The sequence below is a fragment of the Mesocricetus auratus genome, unplaced genomic scaffold, assembly GCF_017639785.1.
Source record: "Mesocricetus auratus isolate SY011 unplaced genomic scaffold, BCM_Maur_2.0 Super-Scaffold_100014, whole genome shotgun sequence".
Classification (NCBI taxonomy): Eukaryota; Metazoa; Chordata; class Mammalia; order Rodentia; family Cricetidae; genus Mesocricetus; species Mesocricetus auratus.
Genome location: NW_024429197.1, coordinates 7,882,730 through 7,904,106, shown reverse-complemented (window position 1 = coordinate 7,904,106; position 21,377 = coordinate 7,882,730). Strand labels below are relative to the sequence as shown.

The following is a 21,377-nucleotide window of genomic DNA, read 5'->3' as shown; positions in this document are numbered from 1 at the left end:
TGTGTGTGCTCAGAATGGCACCCATGGCTGTACCGCTAAGCTATGGCCTCAGCCTTAAGGGAATCCAGCAAGGGAGAGTGAGTCAAGCCAGAGCAAGGCCGCCTGCGGTGGGACAGCGAAGAGAAAGCAGAGCCAGAATCCACCATCCGTGGGACAGTACCTGTACCTGCTTGCCAGTGTGAAGGTGGTGACAGTCTCTTGCATGGACATATATGATGCCTCACAACGGGGCTAATTTGCCTATTACTCTCACATAAAGGAAACATTTAAGGCCCACGGAACGCAGCCACCTCTTGTTGGGAGTCGAGCTGGCCAAGTGGAATATTCAGGAGCAGACTGACTTTGGAGTGTAGGCTCACAGTCTCTGAGCCCTCAGCAAAGCCATGGGCTAGCCGGACCTTTAGCTCCCAGTCAGGAAAAAGACCCCAAAGCTACTGTCCGTGAAGCGCCACACCACATGCTGCAGCACGGGCCAAGGGAAGACTTCATCCTGACTCAGCTGTGGCGCCTGGATGTGACCTCAAGCACGTCACCCTCCAGTGTCCCAGTTGCGTCAGAGACTCCCTGCAGGCTCTGGGCAAACTGCAGTGAGAAAGACTCTGAAATTGCAGAACAGGCCATGAGCTAGCACCGTCATCACCTGAGTCACCCTTCAGACTGCCCAAAGCGTCCGGGTACTCTCGGGACCGCCTTTGCCAAGCAGCGCACTAACGCTCCTCCTAGGTAAAACAAGGGGCTGGATTGAGACACAGTGAAGGCCCTGCTAGGCTTCACCAGTGTGACTTTCAAATGATTTGGCTGTCCATCCAGAAAGAAGGCATGGGAAGGTCTGAAGTGTAGAATCCAACCAGACCGCTTATTTCTTAAAAAAAAAAAAAAAAAAGACCCAGAAGAAAGGAGATGTGGGGCTACCTCCTTCTGGTGTGAGACTTCAGCTTTATATTTCTTGTTTGTCTTTTTAAAAATGGAATTCTTTTTTAAAAAAGATTTATTATGTATACAAGCCGGGCAGTGATGGCACACGCCTTTAATCCTAGTACTTGTGAGGCAAAGGCAGGCAAATCTCTGTGAGTTCGAGACCAGCCTGGTCTACAAGAGCTAGTTCCAGGACAGTCTCCAAAGCCACAGAGAAACCCTGTCTTGAAAAACAAAACAAAAAACAAACAAACAAACAAAAGATTTATTATGTATACAGTGTTCTGCCTGCATATATGCTTGCTGGACAGAAGAGGGCACCAGATCTCATTTCAGATGGTTGTGAGGCACCATGGGGTTGCTGGGAATTGAACTCAGGACTTTTGGAAGAGCAGGTAGTACTCTGAACTTCTGAGCCATCTCTCCTGCCCCCTATATTTCTTGTTTTAAAGAAGCTGGGCAGTGGTGGCACACACATTTAATCCAAGCACTTGAAAGGCAGAGATAGGTGGGGCTATGAGTTCGAGGCCAGCCTGGTCTATAGATTGAGTTCCAGGACAGTCAGGGCTACACAGAGAAACCTGTCTCAAAAAACAAACAAAACAAAACAGAGGTTAGTTTTGAAGTGTGTGTGTGTGTGTGTGTGTGTGTGTGTGTGTGTGTACACGAGTGCAGAGGCCTGCACAGGTCAGCAGAGGGTGTCAGGTCTCCAGGAACTTGAGTTATAGGCAGGTCTTAGTTGCTTGATGTGGGTGCTAGAAATGGAATCCAGCTCCTCTGGAAAGTGCTAGAATGTCTGAGCCATCTCTCAGCCCCAGCTTTATATTTTAAAATACTTGCATTGCTTTATTCTTGGGAAGGAGGTCTCAAATGGTTTGTAATACCTAATTGCAGACCCCACATGGTCTCTAGTTTCTGTCCAAACTAGCTGAGGGACAGAGGGCCTTTTCTCCACCTCTGGGTCCTGAGATTCGAGGAATTAAAGTCTCCTACCTCAGAGGAAGATCACAAGGACCCAGAGGAATGTGATTAGGGTGAGGCTGCCAAAAATGTTCATGGACCTCTAAATTCTACACACTTCCTGATGGTTGTCAGGGCAACACCCAACCCTTTGAGGAGTTTAAATGATATAAAGCACCTCATCAAGGCACTCCAAGTTTTTGTTCTAGAATCTTCTACAACTTTGACCAGGAAGCTAAATGAGGCAGTGGGTGGGGACTTGGGTGGTCTTTCTGGGCTGCACAGTGTCGGGGTGGTTCTGGAGGAGTTAGCATGTGTTGGGGAGAAATTGTCAAGGGCCAGTGTGGGTCCCGGTTGGAGACCGCAGGCCTGGCAGGTAAATAAATGCAGGGTGCAGAGCTGGACAGTGAGCACGGCAGACATTAATCCTATTATGACGCCTCAGGGAACTTGGCATCACAGGCGTTTTATAGAACTCCTCCCCACCCCATCCTGCCCCGCCCTCCAAACATAAAAGCAGTAAGTCTCTAAAGGCAAAAAAGATGCCAGGGTAGAAAACATTTGCTGTCCCTCCAGGGCCATACCTCCTGACCCATTTCTCTTTCAAATGTCATATCTGATCCGTGTCACCAGGTGGAGCCAGACTGCCTTGCTGAAGACGGTGGCCCCACACGGCTTTATTAGCAGTTGAGTTTCTTCTGCTGTGAAATGGCCATAATGTTTGCTGCTCTAAGTTGTAAGAACGGAAGGCAACAACAAATCCTGGGTAAACAAGCAGTTAGAAAGTGAAGGCTGCTGCCAGTGACGTAGTCCTTGCTGCTGAGAACACTGAAGGGCCTTATAGCTTCAGCTTGGATTTGAACCCCGGTTAGAATCCAGATGAGGACAGCCCTGTATGGTAAAACCACACCCCATGCCACTGTTGAAAGCTGTCTCCACCCAGCCCTGGAGCAGTGGGTAGAGGGAGGTAAAGGTCGCTTCCGGCTTCCCCCACTTCCTGTGCCTGGCTGGTATTGACCTCTGTTGAGTGGAGAGAACCCAGGGCAGTGTTCCCAAGCTTTTCACCATAAAATTATGGGAACTTTTTTGTTTTTATCAGATCCTAATGCTAGCCATGCTGTCATAGGGTAAGGAGATGTTATCAGTGAGTTTATCAGATCCTAATGCTAGCCATGCTGTCATAGGGTAAGGAGATGTTATCAGTGAGTTTATCAGATCCTAATGCTAGCCATGCTGTCATAGGGTAAGGAGATGTTATCAGTGAGTTTATCAGATCCTAATGCTAGCCATGCTGTCATAGGGTAAGGAGATGTTATCAGTGAGTTTATCAGATCCTAATGCTAGCCATGCTGTCATAGGGTAAGGAGATGTTATCAGTGAGTTTCTAAGGCTTTTGCCCCCATTCATATGGCAAACAGTGTGTTTGTTTTTGAACTCAAAATAGTTTATAACGATTTCCAGAAGGGGCGGAATTGGTTCTGTTAAAACGTAAGTATTTTAGGGATTTTATGCATTCTGGGATTTGTTGTTCTCACTGTGTAGCCCAGGCTAGCTTCAAACTCACTGTCTTCCTGTCTCTGCCTCCCAAATTCTGTACCACAGGTGTGTGCCACTGCCCCTGGCATGAAAACAGTGCTTTGGTGGGGATGGGAGGAATTCCTGAGTAGCCCTGCCCCTTTAAGCTATCTGAAGCAGCTCCCTATAGACACCACTGGGACCAGTCTAACCCTTCCTACCATGGGACTCACCCCACAGCTGATGAGTGGTGGGAGTGGCCTGGAGCAGGGTGCAGTGAAAATGTAACGCTGGGAAAATCACTCTCTCCAGGTCCCAAACAGATGACAAATACTTTAAATTAGTTTACAGAAGTTGGAATGGGTCTGAACTTGCATTTCCCAAGAATGAGCCCTCAAAGCCTGAGGTCCAATTAACACTGTTACTTGCTATAGCCTCACCTCTTTGGGAAAAAGTGCTTGTAAGCTGGGCATGGTGACTAGTGCCCAGCATGCCAGCACTGGGGTGGATGAAGCAGGAGGAACGCTGCAAGTCTGAGGCCAGCCTGAGCCATACAGCAAGCTTCAGGCCAGCTCAGGCTACAGAGTGAGATCCTGTCTCAACAAATAATCAGGCAAGTCTGAGGCCAGCCTGAGCCATACAGCAAGCTTCAGGCCAGCCCAGGCTACAGAGTGAGGTCCTGTCTCAACAACTAATCAGGCAAGTCTGAGGCCAGCTCAGGCTACAGAGCGAGGTCCTGTCTCAACAAATAATCAGGCAAACGAGCAAGCACGCAGTCGGACTGCAATGGACTCAGGCACGGTCCTTTTCTTTTGTCTGTCTTCACGGTCCCCAGGACACTTGGAAATGCTGACTCTTTTCCTTCTTCCTTAGTGTGCCCGACTGGGCAACATCATTTCTAAGTATCCTGCTGCCAATGCGTACACCATCCGCTCAGAGTTGGTCTCCAAGAAGGACTTCAGCAACTCCTGTTCCAGCATGTTCCAGCTTCCAAGCTTCATGAAAGTGCTCAGATCTGGAACCCCTGCCCCGAACCATTACAATGTAAGGGCATCACCTGCCCCTGTCCAGTGCCCATGCTGAAAGGCTGTGTTGCCAGTGTGTGAGGCTTGGGGAAACAGCATTTTAACACAGAGGGTCAGCCAGTGAGCACTGTGACAAGTTGGGGACAGAGAGGGGTGACTGAGGGTAAGGCAAGAATCTGAAGGTTGGGCAACGGTAGAGGGCGGCAGGGAGCTGCAGGAAGCCCACTGCTTCCACTCACCCCTCTCACAGAGCATGACAGTGTTTTACTCTCTCATACGTGTGTGTGTGTGTGCATGTGCGTGCGTGCATGCATACATACATATGTGTGTGTGTACCATTTCATCTGCTGACCCTATTCATTTGCTTTTAGAATTTAATAGGGGAAACCCAGTTTCGTTCTATGTTTTTGTTTTTTTGAGACAAGGTCTCACTATGTAACTCTGGCTGTCCTGGAACTTACTATGTAATCACCTGTCTCTGCCCACTCAGTGCTGGGATTCAAGGTGTCTGGAATCTGTGTGTGTGTGTGTGTGTGTGTGTGTGTGTGTGTGTGTGTGTGTATGCGTGTGTGTGCGTGCGCGCCTGCACGCACGCATATGCGTGCGTGTGTGTTAGTGGTAGTACTCTGAGAAGAAGGAATGGGTGGGAAGGGATGCCTACAGGAAGCGTAGTCTGATTTTCTTTGATTCACCAGCTCCCAAATAAAGACACGAACTTCTTGTTAAGTACAAAAGTTCAGCCTCAGCTTAGACTTGTTCCCACCCAGCTCTTATGCCTGAAATTAACCCGTCTATGTTAATTACATTCTTCCATGTAGCTCGTGCCCCCTGCTCATACTGTGTGTCCCACTTCCTCCGTGTCTGCCTGGTGAATGAGGCCCTCTCTTGATCTGGAAGTCCCACCTATCCCGTCCTGCCTAGCTATTCGCCATTCAGCTCTTTATTAAACCAGTCCAAGGCGCCTAGGCAGGCAAGGTGAGACATCAACACGTCTTCACAGTGTACAAAACGATTACCCATGACAGGAAGCTTTGGTCAGGCGTCCACTCTATTGTGCCCTGGGCCTTGCCCATGCTCCACCAGCCCTCTCGGGACTTGGGTTGTTGATCTGTACTGTGGGGGCTAGGTGTTCACCTTCCAGACTTGAAGATACTCATGGGGACAATCTAGGTTGGGGAATGAGTATAGCACCAGGCACACAGGTCTGCAGTAACCCAGAGTAGGGGGTGGGCCAACCTTGGCTAGTCTTGGGGGTGTGTGGAGCCTCGACTATACACTGGAATTGGGGGATATCTGCTTTAGGGGCTATGTAAAAACCATGGAGAGCATAACCCCCGTGAGCACCCTGAAATCCAGGGTGTGACCCACAATCCCATACAGAAGGCGTGAGCCAAAGGGGGCCGCATTTCAAAGGGCTTTGGTCTCAGATACCTCATTCTTAAGTTCCTCTTCTGAAACACAGTGTGCAAGTCAAGCTTATTTGTCTACAGAGCTCACCGCATATGAGTGGACCAGTGGACTGTAATGTGCTCAGAGCAGGGGCGGTGCCTGCTGGGCTGTATAACTGGAGGAGAGCTGTGTCATTTAGAAAACTTTAGTAGTGGCGTATAGAACTAAAAAGGAGCTGGTGAAATGAACTTTTGTAACATCTTGTATTTATATATGTTAACTTTTGAAATATTATTTTGGTTTGACATCAGCCACGTACTGATAAAAGATTGTTAATGAGATATTTCAGGAGGACTCTTGTCTCCTTTGGAGTCTTTGTAGTTCGATGTGCGTTTGTTATTTATGCCTGTCTTAGTATTGGATCAGTCATGTTTCCAGGGCTCATTGTGGTTATCTTAGCATGTCACTGAAGACCCCAGGGGAGAGTATGAACTTTATTGTCTGTACCCTGGGGAGTCCTGAGGGGAACTGGGAAGGGTGGGACATAACCCTAGGAGGTTTCTAGAACACCTCTTCTAGACTGTAGTGTGGTTCCAGAGAGGAGGCTATTAGGCTGGCAGGAGCCAGGAAATGTATGGCTGGAGAATGATCTGCACAGATCCACGCATTCAGAGCCAGCCCCTGGCCACCTGGGAGACAGGCACAGCTCTGGTCCTGTGAGCACCCTCCACAGTCCCCTTGGTTGCAGCAGAAGGGTGATATAGCTTGAACTTTGCCTGGAAGCTTCCATCCTCTATGTGCCTCCAAGACATGCCCTGCTCCATGGGGACCTGGACTAACAACGTGTGATAAATGTCTGTCATCAAATGAGTGACCTCTGGGTCCATACAGCTGTGACTCTGCAAATGACCAAGGTCCAGACCAGAATCTTTTGTTTTCTGCCAGTATATGCATGGTACATACATGTGTGGTGTGTGTACACTTGTGTGTGTGTACACACACCTGTATGTGTGGTATATGTGTGCACCGTGTGTCTACCTGTACATGTGTGTGTTCCTGTGTTTGTGGTGTGTGTGTGCATGTGAAGGCATCAGTGTCTTCCTCTATTGATGTCTACATTTATTGTTATTATTAATTATGTTTATTCATCAATCCTTTTAGTGACTAAGTCATTCCCCCAATCCCATAGAGTGCATGGATTTTGTTAATGACTATTTCAAGGTGACCGAACATAACACATGTATATTTTGAATAATATGTTATTAAGCCCTGTAGAAATCCAGCAGAGTAAAAGCTCCTTCCTTGTGATTCTACTTCTCTTTCTTAAAAAAGTTTATTCTTTTAAAATTATGTGTGTGTGTGTGTGGGGGGGAGCAGTGTATATGTACCTTAGTGCAGGTGCCCTTGGAGGTCAGAGGCATCAGTCCCTTGGAACTGGAGTTATAGGCAGTAAGTAATGGGTCACTTGCTGTGGATGCTGGGTACCAAACTCTGGTCCTCTGCAAGAGCGGTATGTCTCTTAACCGCTGAAGCCTCCCTCCTGCCCCATGCCAGTTCCCTTATAATGTGGGTTCCCAAGGCAAATGCCACCAAGAGCCAGGTGTAGTTCCTTCAGGGTCTTCACACACACACACACACACACACACACACACACACACACACACACACACACACACACAAACCTCCCAAGTTTTGGAGTCACCCTGCACAGGGTCCAGGTGTATTGTTCAATTAGCTACACCTGGAGTTCCTCTCCACATTGCCTCAGTAACTCAGCTTTGGTCAGTTTTTACCTGCTGAGTATTTTCTTGGTCTAATGGTGAAATCTTCCTGTAGGTATACAAAAATGCCCCATTTTCCACAGGTTTTCTGTCTGGGTAAAGAACAAAGCCAGGGAACTGTTTTGTCTGCAGGAGGCTTTCCCCCAACCCGGGGAACAATGGTGGCAGCATCAGGCAAGGAGCCCCAAGGCTATAATCCCTTTAGCCATGCTGTGCCCTGAGCCACTTGCCCAGCCTCAGTCCGGCTTCTCTTTTGGAGTCCTTTGCGGTGGGGGCTGTTATTATCTTCTCTCTGGGCATGGTCCTCTCCTGTCCAGTAATTAGCCTGCCCATCTGGCCTTTGTGTGGGAGCTCTCTGCATGTAACCCACCGTCAGGACCCTGGGAAAGGCTACATTCCTCCACCTCTGACAGCACAAAATCAAAATGCCACCTGCATTTCTCAAGAAACTTTTTTTTCAAACAAAGAAGTATCAGGGAGTATCAAGCCGTCCCAGCCCCCCAGCAAATAGTTTCACTCATTCAGCAAATATTCCCAGCGTTCTTGGGCACAATTTTTATTGCTTCTGTTATCTAACAAATACAGGAGACTGACTACAAATCGGCACTTCAAATATTTGTGATTCGTGCATAACAGAAGAATGATCTCAGGCCCCCAGAGACCCAACCTCTCCCTGCCCCCCCATCATTTTTAGAGTTCTGAACACGTGGGATGCTGTATATTGTGTGGATCAGTCAGAATTCTTAACTTCTGGTCCATCCAGAAAAGCAGAGAGAAGAGAGTGACGGCAGACCTGATCAAAATCTTGAAAGATAGGACTCAGTGCACCCCAGATGCCATGTTTAGAAAGTACTGTTTGCACAGAGAAGAATGCAGACACGAACCAGGTTGGGAGGCATGAGGACTTGTCCTGGAAAGGATAAAAATGACAGCAAAAGAAATGCTAACAAATTGTAACAGCATTGCACCATACACTCAGTAAAAACACCTCCCCAACGGTGCAGCTGGTCCACGGCACACAAGAACCCAGCACTGAGAACAAACAAACAAACAAACAAACAAACCCATCTTTCTCTAGGTGGTTTGTGGTGGCCTCCCTGGCCCACAACAGTGCTCTAAAACAGGCAGAGTCAGGGTCATCTGATGCATTTTACAGAGAGAGAAAACTCTGGCTCAGAGGTTAAACCACCTGCGCAGGGCCACACAGCCTTAGTCAGGCAGAAGAGGGGCCAGAGACCAGAGTCTACAGGTTCCCCTCCCAGCCATTCTCCTCTGGCTTCACCTTGGTTGTGCCTGCTTGCGTGTATGACAGTCTGTGTGTCCATTCGTGTGTGCCTGTATGATTCATGCGTGTCACTGACCACTTAGGTTAAGTAAAGACACAGCCAGAGTCATCTTTCCAACTCACGTTGAAGAAGAAGGATGGGTTTTAATTTGGTTCATATTTGCCACCTGTCCAGGCAGGGTGACAAAGACACAGAGGAGGGAGACACTGAACTATGGGATGTGTTTTCTCCACACAGGCCTCCATTCCTTCCTGCAAACAAAAAAGCAATGTCTCTGCTCGAGTTGGGTTTCTGTCAAAAACAGAAAGAGGATTCTTCCCCTTGGCCACATCGGGAGGGCCAGCTCCAGGTAAGCAGCAGCTTGACCCTGTTTCTCTGGGCAGAGGGGTCCAGAGAGTCCACACAGCCTGACCTCCAGCCTTACCCAGTCAAGCCTGGAGCTTTGGGCCCCAGAACTCAGAGGAGGGGCAGGAAGGCATAGGGTGTGGAGAAAATTGCAGGGCATGTCAGATTTCAGCAAATCCAGATTAAAGCCAGAGGAGCAGGCTGAAGCCCAGCAACAAAACCATCACTAATTAGGAGGCTCAGTGCAGCCACAGCGCACCCCTCCCCCTCCCCTGCACCAAGCCCCACCTTGTTTGTTTATACAGCAGAACAAAGCTGGCACCCTTGGAGTTTAGCCAGAGCCGACCACAGAGCCCTGGGATGGTGCGTCACAGTCAACACAGAGGTCCCCAGGGTCCCCTGTAACAAAGAACAGAATGGGGACCAAACTGCTCCTCCAGCACAGGGCCAGTGTCCCTCTTGTTCCCATGGGGTCATCCAGCTGTTCCCAGGTGCCTTTCCTGGAGATGACTGACATCTCACGGTGTTCTAGTCATCACTTTTCCAATGGAGAAGTAAATTCTGCTTAAAACAAAATCACCCTCTCAAGAAGACAAAAGCAGGAAGATCGGGGCCAGTCAGGGCTAAAGAGTGAGGCTCCATCTCTAAAACGAAAACTCAAACAAAACAAAGTCACATGCTTTGAAAACTCAAATTATCTCCCCTGCCTTTAAACTTTGTGCACAAGTGAAGTGGATTTGAATTTTTTTTTTTTTTTTTTTGGTTTTTACGAGACAGGGTTTCTCTGTATTGTTTCGGAGGCTATCGGTCCAGCCTGGCCTCGAACTCACAGAGATCCGCCTGCCTCTGCCTCCCGAGTGCTGGGATTAAAGGCGTGCGCCACCACCACCCGGCGAATATTTTCTTAAGACAGAGCATGGGTATGGGCTCTCCACACACTGGACTCTCAATAAGAGCCTACTGTGCAGAGCTGGAGAGGTGGCTCAGTGGCTAAGAGTTCTTGTTGCTCTCCCAGAGGACCCACGTTCAGTTCCCAGCATCCACTTCAGGTGGCTCACAAGTGTCTGGAATTCCAAGAGAACTCCAGGAGATCTGAGCCCTCCAGGGGCACTTACCTCACGTGCCCACATGCAAACAAGGACACCTAAAAATAATAAAATAAAAAATTAAGAATCTATTGCTTAGGGCTGGGGAGGTGGTTCCTCGGGTAGGGGTACTTGTTGTACAGGCACGAGGATTCAAATTCAAATCCCCATTACCTATATTTAAAAAAAAAACTGGGTGTGGTCACACATGTGCCCATAACTCCAGTGTTGTGGAGGGCAGAGACAGGAATTGCTGGGGTTGTCGGTCACCAGCCTGGTCAGTGAGAGATCTGAAATAAGACAAAAAGTTACAGAGCATGGCAGAGCGACCCTGGCCTTTCTTTGTGTGCACACAGGAATGCATGCCTGCATATACATGTATGTATAATACACACATGCGTGCACACACACACTGACATTACATTACATTTAAGATACTATTCAGCTACTGGAACCACCCTGTACCCCGAAAATGGAGTGAGTGTTTACTCTACAGAGGGGAAGTTGTGTCAGTATAGGGCTGCAGCAGTATTTGGGGTATTCCTTAGGTGCCTGGTTGGATGCTTGTCCTCTGACTAGTTAATTCCTATCTCTGAGCTGCAGGGTCCTGGGTATAGGTTGGAAGGGTGAGACCCACCCACCTGGCCAGGCTGCAGTGAGTCCCACGGGTTGAAATGTGTCATCCAAGTGGAAGGCCTGGCTTTCAGCCCACAGAGGCAACCTTCTCGTGGGACCCACTGGGACCCACTGAAGTGACATTGTCACTGTGCCGGCTGTGGGGTACCTGGGAGAGCTGGTGGCAGGTGCTGCTTCACTGATCTGGGGAGAGAGTGTCTCATCCTATGTCACTGTTTTCTCTCCGTTCAGGCCATTACAATGTCAACGAGTCTCTGGTGAAGCGATCGCCAAAGGTCTTAGTGTCCTGCTTCAAATCCAAAACTGGCCGTGGGTTAAAACTGACATCAACAGGCCCAGGGCCTGGTTACTACAATCCCAACGATCAGACCAAGATTCTGAAAAAGCCTCATATCCCGTGAGTCCTGCATTTTTTTTTTCTGAGGTAGCTCCAGGGCATGCTCAAAGGGACAAAATGAGAATGAGCACCATTTAGGCAGGACTTAGTCCAGGGGCCCTGCTACCATGTTACAACACTCAATAAGCCATTGGAGAGTATATGATTTTAACTGAGTAGCATCTGTTAGGAACATGTCCCCCCCTCCCCCATGGTAGAATCACCATACTTGCTTCCTGGAGGAAGGAGCTAGGCTTCAGGAAGGCTGAGGGATTTGCCTGAGTCCATACACTCACATCCTGCCAACAGGACTCTGGGCTGTTAGGATCTTTCTGTGGTACCCGTGAAGCCGGCTTCTCCTGGGACCACGATTGCTCTGCTTGTATAATGTGGAGGAGCTGGGATGCACTCATCATGGTGCCTTGATGGATAGCTGCTGGATCTGGACTTCGGCTCCGCTGTGTGGCCTTGGGCAGTGTGTATTACACTCTGAGAGCTCTCATGCCTTCATCTGTGAAGTTAAACGGGTTTAATTCATGCCTTTTAAGGTTACTTTCAGAATTGAAAATTTGTCAGGCATACAGTAGGTGCAAATGGTGACTTAGCATGAACACAGATTTAAAAAGGAACAGAACAGGGTGGGTGGGTTCACACTTGTAATCCTAGCACTTTGGAGACTGAGGTGGGAGCATTGAGAATTCAAGGCTAGCCTGGGCTACCTAGCCAGATCCTGCTCCATCAAAGCAGGGGCGGGGGGTGGAGAGAGATGGACTGTGTTGGAAAGTTTTTGTTTTTATTTTATGTGTATTGGTGTTTTGCCTGCATGCACGTTTGTGCACCATGTGTCTGCAGTGCCCTTGGAGGCCAGAAGAGGGTGATGGATCCTCTGGAACTGTGGCTATAAACGGTTGTGAGCTGTCTTGTGGGTACTGGGAACCTGACCCCAGTCCCCTGAAAGAACACCTGGGCCCCTCCAAGAAGGCAAGACAGGCGTCAGGGCCACAGCTGCAGTGGGCATCTGGCAGGGGGCTGGAAACATTGGGCAGCTACTCAGGAATCTGTCAGGTCAAACAGGACCTGCAGAAGAGACTCAGGCTTAGATGGAGGCCACCAGTAAATTCCCTCTGTGGTCCCATTGTGGGATTCCGCAGGATCCTTCCCAGGCCCTGGGGCAGGGGACTGTCATGGCTACTCTCTCCAAAGGTCAGAGACTCCTTCCTTCAGGCTGCCTTGAGTCCCCTCTGCCCATGAGCTTTTCCTTAGTCTGCCTGGGAAGCACTGTGGTTAGGGGCGGGCATTATCCTCCCTGTAGTCTCTTCTCCTTGCCTCTTTGTGACTCTGCGAGGCTGAATGAAGCAGAACTTGGAAACAGTTCTTACTTTTCCCAGCTGACGCATAAAAGCCGTGCGTATTTATGGAGACCGTGTGATGTTTTAATGCATTACCTAATGTTCAAACTGGGAGAAGCGTCTGTCTCTGGCATCTGGCTCTTACTCATCACCTTTGAGACTGCTCTGTATCCTACTGAAATAGAACACAGCTGTGATTTTGTATGGTGGCTCAAACCTACAGCCCAGAGCTGGAAGCCTCAATGAGGAGGGCCTACCCAGGAGCTTTCTGGAGTGGCAGCTGTAGGACAGTGTCACGCCAGAGCTGGTGCTTGGGCCTCGTTAGACGTGGCTGAGGCAGGCATTGTGGGTGTTCTTGGCCATCGGCTGCCCAACTGACTCAAAGTTAGGAGGAGTTGTTGGCTTGCAGGTTGTCTCAAGATGTGAAGCAAGTGTTAGCCCGAGTTTCACTTCCCCGGTTCCTCAGTACCCATCCTGGGGGTGACTCGGTGAGGCAGGGCAAGGCACGGTGAAGACTTTGAGATGAGAATGGGGTCCTCCCAGTGCCACCTGCTGCCAGGTGGAGGAACACCCAGAGACTCCTCTCCTCCACTTCCTGGAGTCGCTAAGCCTCCGGCTTTGCATGGTATACCATCCTGTCAAGGGTAGCCCGAGAACCTAGCGCCTTGGCCCAGCTCCAATCCAATAATTAGGCTGAGCCAATTATGCTGGGCCCACCTAAAGTTCCCGGGGATTGTCAATTCGCTGTGGGATGCATCTTCTCAGGCGGCTCATCTGTCACTGTCCCTACCCTGAAGAACAGATAGATACTGCATTCCACCCCAGAGGCAATCAGTTGCCCTTTAATGTGGAGAGGAATTGTGAGAAATTGCCCTTTTATCCCTCCCAAACCTGGGAATCCCTGAGGCGGAGAAGCTGTGCCTGGGAGTGTCTAGGGGGTCCTAGATGCCTTCTACAAGTGACCTGCTGAGACCGTGAAGACATCCATTATCTCTGAGCCACTGACAAAGGGCTCCCTTGGAAGCTGGAGTGTGCTTAATCCCCGCTGTGGAGCAGCTTGATAGATGTTTCCATCCGTTACTAAACCACCAAACCCACGCCGGTCACACATATCCTGGGTGTGGCCACTGCACCTGTGATTTCCCAATTGCACCATGTCCTGGGCAAGGGGGCTTTTGATGTCTGGACTCCATCACCTTCTTTGCAACCTTCTTTTCCCACTCCCCCACCCCCACAGTTTGAGATGATAGTGTCTGCCTTCAGCCCCCTGTCCCTCCATTATTTCTAGGCTGTTCTCTCATTTCTCACTATTCTCTCCCCCACTTCCCCACAGACCCTGTACATGTGAAGTTAAGAGGGAGCTCTGATTATGGCCTTTCAGTCACACATTCCCTCCCAGAAAGACCCAGAACGGCACTGCTCTCAGCCCCGTGCCCTTGCCCACGCTGCTCCTTCCTGCAGAGTGCCCTTCTCTATACACTCACCTCCACTCGTGCACGCCCACCTGTTGGGGCCCTCCTGGTGAGTCTTCTTCCTGTATGCACTCGTGCATATGCACATATGCACACACACACACACACAAACACACAGACATACACATGGACACACACACAGTCACACATAGACACAGACACAGACACATAGACACAGACACAGACACAGACACATACACAGACACAGACACATACACAGACACACACAGACACACACACACATAGACACACACAGACACACACACAGACACAGACACACAGACACACACACAGACACACACAGACACACACACACATAGACACACATAGACACAGACACACACATACAAACACACATAGATACACACAGACACACACATGCAAACATACATAGATACACACAGACACACAGACACACATGCAAACATACATAGATACACACACACACACACACACACGCCTACTGTGCTCTCTGCTTACCCTACTCTTTAGGGGTGGTGATGTCGCCTTACTCATAGGCCCCTAGCCCCATAGGGGCAGAGAAGGTGAGGGAGCCCAGATGCCACAAAAGGCCTGAGGCTGGCACTTCTCTACCATGTCTGCCCCATGTGCCCACTGCTGGAGTCCCTCCCTACTCTCCCTACCTGAAGGTTCCCTGCTGACCTCTCCCAGGGTGCAGGTTTGGATCCCCTAGTGGCAATCATGTCTGCACTCCTGTTTTCATAAGAGGGCTTCACAGTATAGCCCAGGCTGCCTGCCTGGGCACTCTCTATAGAGTCAGATTTGTGGCAGTCCTCTTGCTTCAGCCATCCAAGTGCTGGGATTACAGACATGTGCCTGTATTTGCACTCAGGACCTTTTTTTTTTTTTTTTTTTTTTTTTTTTTGAGACAGGGTTTCTCTGTATATCAGTTTGGCTGTCCTGGAGCTTGCTTTGTAGACCAGGCTTGCCTTGAACTCACAGAGATCTGCCTGCCTTTGCTTCCCGAGTGCTGGGATTACAGACATTTGCTTTTATTTGTGTTCAGGACTTTTAAACTCCCTTTCTGACAGACACAGGAGTGAAAGCGTACAGTCTAGGGTGGTCAGATTTGCTGAAGACACATAGCCGGGGGGCAGGGAAGGCGACATTCAGGCCACAGCTGCACTCTTCACTGTCACCACTCAGGTGGCACTAGCTGTGGACTTCCCAGCCCAAAACAGCCTAGACTCCTCAATGTTCTTGACTGGAGCTGCACATAAAGGTGGTGTTCACTGGAGACCCCCGCATTCTGCTGCGGAGGTGGGGCATCCCTAGTACTATGATAGACTGCAGGAAGGGGCCGTTCCAATCAAACGTGCAGATATGTGATGTGGGCCCAGCCCGACCAGCCTCCAGCAGCTACCCCTGCTTGGGCAAGTGGACACGTCAGTCGCAGCACTACTTGCCAAAGAATGTGGGACTCTTGGGCTTGGGAGTGACCCAGACCGATGAATGGCTTCATCTGATAGTTGGTTCATTCCAGTTGTGACTTCCAGGAGTCAGGTCTGTCTCAAAATGTAGCCAGTCACACACACACACACACACACACACACACACACACACACACACACACACACACACACACACACGGAATTTCTCAGGGTGCCTTAGGAAGGGAGTCACAGCTAGAGCAGGGGTGAGGTAGCATTTAATTGTAAGAAGCAAGGCTCTTGAGCACACCCTAAAGCCAGGTCCTCCATACGGAGTTGGGGGTACATTCTACCTTCTTCCTGTGGGTACCTTTGTTCTAATACATCCAAGCCAGCTGTTAGAAGGTTCAAGCCTCCAGCAGAGCTGGTGGCTTTTCATGGCCTCCCTAGCAGGGGGAGCATCCCCACACCTGAGTGGCCCTGGTGTGAGGTGTGAGCCCTGCATATGCACTGGCTCTGTGGGAGATGCTTCACAGTCCTGTTTTCTTTTAATTTTGTTTTCATAGCTTCCCTATAAAGAGTAGGGGTTCTCACTCCCTGCTGCAGATATAACCAGTCAGTGGCATGAGTAGAATTCATACTACATGCAGGTGTCTCTGAATCCCAGACACCTCTGTCATGGTGTGTCTCCAACTTGTTGGCACTGAGAGACCTGTCCCACAGAGACACAAGTTTGTACCTGTGTCTGACTTTATGTATGCTACCATCTCTATGGACACCAGCTCCTTTAGCAAATAAGGAGGTTGACTAGACAGCTCTAGGTGTCCTGGATCTTGGGAGTTAAGAAGGGAGAGACCCAAAGTCAGCAGGGTGTTGGGAGCCAGGACTCTCCCACTGCTTTCAGGCACTGTGTCCCTTCCGGGTTCTGGGATCTGAGAACCTCACTCCCCTTTCCAGGAAAGGCCCCAGAAGAAGCCTCAGGTGAGAGGCAGCCCTTCTCCTGCACAGTGACTTGACTCCCCAGATGGCTGGACACCCAGTAACCATCCTAACTGTTGGTTGAGGTGATGGGACAGTCCTCAAAGGTCCTCTCATTTAACCCTCTCAACTTACACATGGGCAAACTTATAGGTAGGCTTGGTCCTCCTACTTAGGCATTTGTTTAATGACTTTATGGTGAAGATGCTGTACAAAATAGACTTCCTTTCCAGAGGGAAAGATAGCAGTCTGGAACAGTTATAATATAAGGGTGAGTACCCTGTAGAAGTTCTAGATTCCATCCCAGTGCTCTTCTACCACTGCCTCCAGCCTTAAGGGGAACCTAGCAGGGTTCTGGAATCTCAATAGAAATCTGCCAGTTGTGGAACAGCAAATCCCTGGAAGGCAGGATGAGGCCTCCTCTTCTCAGGCCATGCAGACATCACAAGTGGCTCATCAAGGCCTCTTTCATCCAGGCTTCAGTTCTCAGAGCTCCAGCTAGACTCTACCAGTTGATCACAGTCAACACAGACAATCAGTGGTCCCTGATTTTCCCAATGAGCTCTGCAGCAGGTGTCTATAACAGAAATGTGTTTGTGTTCTCACTGCCCTGAGGACCTTGTTTTAGGTAGCACACCTCATTTCAACCCTGACAAGCCTGTGAGGTATGGTTGTCATTGTATAGACAAGAAAACTGAGGTCTGGAGACCCTGGGCTCACAAGCAACTGAGCTAGGATAGATACTGGCCACGGTGAGCCTGGTGGTGTGTGAGCCGGGGGGGGGGGGGGGCGGCAAGCCTGGGGGCGCAGGTATCGCCTGTTCTTTAGACTCTACCATTTCCCCCATAAGGCTGCTCTGGTGACATCTTTCCTTTTGTCTTTTCTAAAGGAAAGGCACACTCCTGAACTTTTCTGCCCACCCTCTGCCTCTGCCCCCAAAGCCACCTCTCCCTGGGCCTGGTCAGTATGAGATTGTGGACTACGAGGGACCCCCTAAGCATTTCATCTCCAGTGCATCATTTGTGTCCAATACCAGCCGATGGCCAGTGTTGTCATCCAAACCAAGCCTGCCTGGTCCAGGTCAGAGAACTGTGACCCCAAATCTTCCGCTACAGTTTGTCATTCCGAGGCCATCAAATACCTACAGTTTATGGGCTGTTTGCTAAACAGGTTACAAGGGTGAGATGGCTTAGCAGGTCATGGGCTCACAGTTTCAGAGCGCTAAAATGCTTTGTTTCTCAATGTAAAGAGGGCTTTGGATTTGAAACCAAGGCTGGGAGGTCCAAGAAGCCAGAGGCTCTGGGTGGTAGTGACTGTGCTGGCTGAAGTGTGCACCTCGCAGCCCTCCCCTCCCCTCCCCTCTCTCCCCTCCCCTCTCTCCCCTTCCCTCTTTCCCCTTCCCTCCCCTCCCCTCCCCTCTCTCCCCTTCCCTCCCCTTTCTCCCCCCATCCCCTCCCCTCTCTCCCCTCCATCTCCTCCCCTCCATCCCCTCCCCTCTCTCTCCTCCCCTCTCTCCCCTCCCCTCCCCTTCCTGCTCTCCCCTCTTCCCTCTGTTCCTTTCCCCTTCCTGCTCCCCTCTTCCCTTCCTTTCCCTCCTCTCCCCTCCCCTCCATTCCTGTCTTCTCTCCTCTCTGTCTGTCTGTCTGTCTGTCTCACATTCCATAACATGTGTGACTGTAGGAGGACAACTTGTGGATCCTGGGGACTGAACTAGTAAGGGCTTTACACCACCGAGTCATCTCAACACCTCCATTTTATTTTTGAAGACAAGGTCTCTCTCTGAACCTAAAGTTCAGAGAGTCTGCTAGGCAGCTGGCCAGTGAGCTGAGGCATCTGTCTGTCTTGATACCGTCAGTGTTAGGGTGGCAGGCACATGTCATCACCCTGGCTTTCCCATGGTCTCTGGGGAGCTAAAGTCAGGTCCTCATGCTTGTATGACTGGCTCGTTACTGTCCCATTGTTCCAGCCCCAGACATTGTAACATTGTACTAAAAGGAAAGGGCCATAGCATTTGTAAGATTCTCAAAAGACTTTTTAAAGATATCTAAGCCTCTAGTCTAGACAGACAAGAAATTTTAAAGCTAGATAAGTTCTGAAGGGCAGGCTGCCTACTGCTCTGGGCATTTGTGGTAGGGCTGAGTCTCCAGGCAGTGTGCCTTCTTTGTGATGGACTCCAGAGGCATCTGAAGGAGTGGGTCTCTGAAGCCACTTAGCTCCTCCCTCCTGACCGATGAGCTGGAGGAGCTTACTCATTGCATCTAGATCTCCCTGAGAGTTAGCGTCCTGACAGTTTCCTATCCCCAGGGGCTCGCTCCACAGTGATGGGTGGTCTCTGTGCTTCCCCACCCATCTGCAGCTCTCTCGAGCCCCCCTTGCCTCCCTCTGACAGTGGCCAGAGCTGCTGGCATGCGCCATGTGCACAGGAACTGGAAAGCAGAACTGACAAGGTGGCCACCTTGTCATTCACACCCAAGCACTGTTGACACTCCCATTCTGGGAAGCCACTAAGGTGACTTAGGCTGGTGCTGGCCTCCAGAGGCATCAGTCTGGCAGGAGAGAAGCCCTTCCTTGCTCTCACCCATAGATGAGGAAGTGGTCAGAGAGATGCTGGGGAAGGGAGGCCAGGTTCCCAGCTCTGGTTTTGCAGATGTATGACAATCAGATCAGAGAGGCTGAGGTCTTGCTCTGGAGAGCGCCTGACCAGTGCAGGAACCATGTCTAGAGCTCCGGAGGCCTGGGGATGGGTGGGGTTCTCGGTCTGGCTGTTTTGCTGGGTCCTTTGGGAATGGTGTCAGAATATGATGCACACGAAGGGTTCCTGAAATATGGACCCCAAGGCAGTGCTCCAATGAGGGGTTCCTGAAATATGGACCCCAAGGCAGTGCTCCAACGAGGGGTTCCTGAAATATGGACCCCAAGGCAGTGCTCCAACAGACCATTCCTGTTGCTGTGGTCACCTCCAACAAGATGATCCTGAGGGTATGCTAGGAGGATGCAAGTGTATACATCTGTTGTGGTGCCTGTAGCAGGCATAAGTCTGCCTGGACCCATGGGCTCCCTTCAGTAACTTCCTGAGGAGACATGGGAGAGATCCTGGGACTGTGACTCCCAAGACTTGTTTGTTAGAGAAATATGTCTTGGAATGGCCATGGCTTTCAGTTTTTCTGGAAAGTTTTGAACTAACACAAAACCCTTCCAACTTAAACCCTCTCTTCAAGAATACTGTTGTACCCCAATTGTTCATTTCACATTTTCTAGAAAGCAGTATTGTAAAATTAGCTCTGTTATAGAAGTTACAAAGAGTCAAAGAATGTCAGAAGCCACAGTTCAGAGGCCAGCCTGGGACAGTTAAGAGCCTTGAAACAGGACTGGGAAGATGGCCCAGTAGGCCAAGTGCTTACTGTGCAGGTGTAAGGACCAGGCTTGGATCCCCAGCACCCATGCAAAAGCCAGAGTCAATGGTGTGACCTGTGACCTAGGATGGAGATGGATAGAGCTGAAGGTTTGGTGGGAGACCTTGTCTCAAAATAAATTAAAAGTGGAGCGGGGTAGAGGAACATACCTGAAGGTGACCTCTACCCCTACCCTTAACAACAACAACAACGACAAAAGAGCCATGCAAGTTGCTTCTTACCTGTTCTCAACACATGTAGGCTGCAGGACAGGAGCAGGGCTCCCTCACCCCTCCCAGTTCTGAGGCCAGGCCAGGCCCCTGCAGCCACCACTGTCTTTTGATGCCATTTCTTTCTTTCTCTTCAGCCACATACAAGCCAGAGATCCCAGGAAAGCAATCCTTTCTCTACAACGAGGACAACAAATGGATCCCAGTGATATAACAATGCCACAGGAGCTCAGGGAGAGGCTTATCCAGTCAGGCCCCTGACCCTGCTCCCCCGGACACCCATCAGCAGAACATACTCTTCCTCTGTCACCCAGCCCAGGGTCACACATTGTCTGGAGCTGCCTTCTGGAGACTGGCTACCCCTGTCCCCCTTACTTTCCTGAATAGAAAGGAGTTGGTAGAGAGCTCTCTGGCTACCTCCACGTCAGCCTCCGAGCTGGTTTTGGTGACTCCTATGCCCTGAGTTAAGGGATCTTGAAGCATGGACTCTGATGTGCAGCCTCAGCCTACTGCCAAGACAGCCTGTGGTGAATTCCTTGCTTAGAAGAATCAGTCAGGGCTCTGAGGCCTGGTCCATGGGCCCTGACCTCCAATTGTCCTTGACTTCTTGGAGGCAGGATGTCTGGAGGTGCCCGCAACAGAATCGCAAGGCTATTCCCTGGACACCCCTGCCCTCAGCTATGCCTGGTTATTACACAGCATGAACGTGGAAACCAGTCATGAATCACTCATCACCCATGGACTTGTATTCATCTCCAGGCAAGGGAGGACCCAGCTGAAGCTAGAGGCCTGGAACCATGGTCCCCAACCCTGCCTCTGCCTGCCCTGGTCTCTGTCGTCTTCCTAACTTCCCACCCCAGTTCTGAGAAAGCATCAATTTTTAGTCGTACAGTGGTTCTAACAGATCATGGCTTGCCTGCAATGGCTAGAGGGAGAGCTGACCAAGAACCAAGATGAAATTAAACTGATCACACACCCTCTCTGTCCCCAGGTGTTGCTTATGTCTACCGCTGTTCTAGACGGGATCCCCTTGGGCTTCCTTCTCTCCTCCAGATCTCCTTCCAGGGTGCCTGGGAAGGGTTAGCTTCCCAAGGCATATTCCTTGAAGTACTCTGGGAACTGCGCATCATGGGCCTCCCATGTAGACTGGCTTCCTGATTGGCTTTTCTCCTGGGGGGGCATTGGGGAGGTGGGAAGAAAGGGCTGAAGAAACATTCAATTAAATGGAATTTTTGCTTCTCACAGAAGCTGG

General features: G+C 50.1%; 1 protein-coding gene across 5 annotated transcripts in view; it reads left to right on the top strand.

Moving 5' to 3' along the window:
- The window catches only part of Stpg1 (sperm tail PG-rich repeat containing 1), a 40,590-nt gene extending 19,487 nt beyond the window's left edge, over nucleotides 1–21,103 (top strand). For 4 of the 5 annotated variants that reach the window (XM_040756366.1, XM_021232686.2, XM_013120243.3 and 1 more), the window contains exons 5-9: nucleotides 4,264–4,434; nucleotides 9,109–9,220; nucleotides 11,169–11,334; nucleotides 17,393–17,583; nucleotides 20,263–21,103. In XM_040756366.1, the coding sequence (XP_040612300.1) occupies nucleotides 4,264–4,434; nucleotides 9,109–9,220; nucleotides 11,169–11,334; nucleotides 17,393–17,583; nucleotides 20,263–20,339 (717 nt within the window). In that variant the 3' untranslated portion in view covers nucleotides 20,340–21,103. The remainder of the gene's footprint in view (nucleotides 1–4,263; nucleotides 4,435–9,108; nucleotides 9,221–11,168; nucleotides 11,335–17,392; nucleotides 17,584–20,262) is intronic. The other variant, XM_013120244.3, reaches the window with a different exon arrangement.
- The last annotated feature ends 274 nt before the right edge of the window (nucleotides 21,104–21,377 follow it).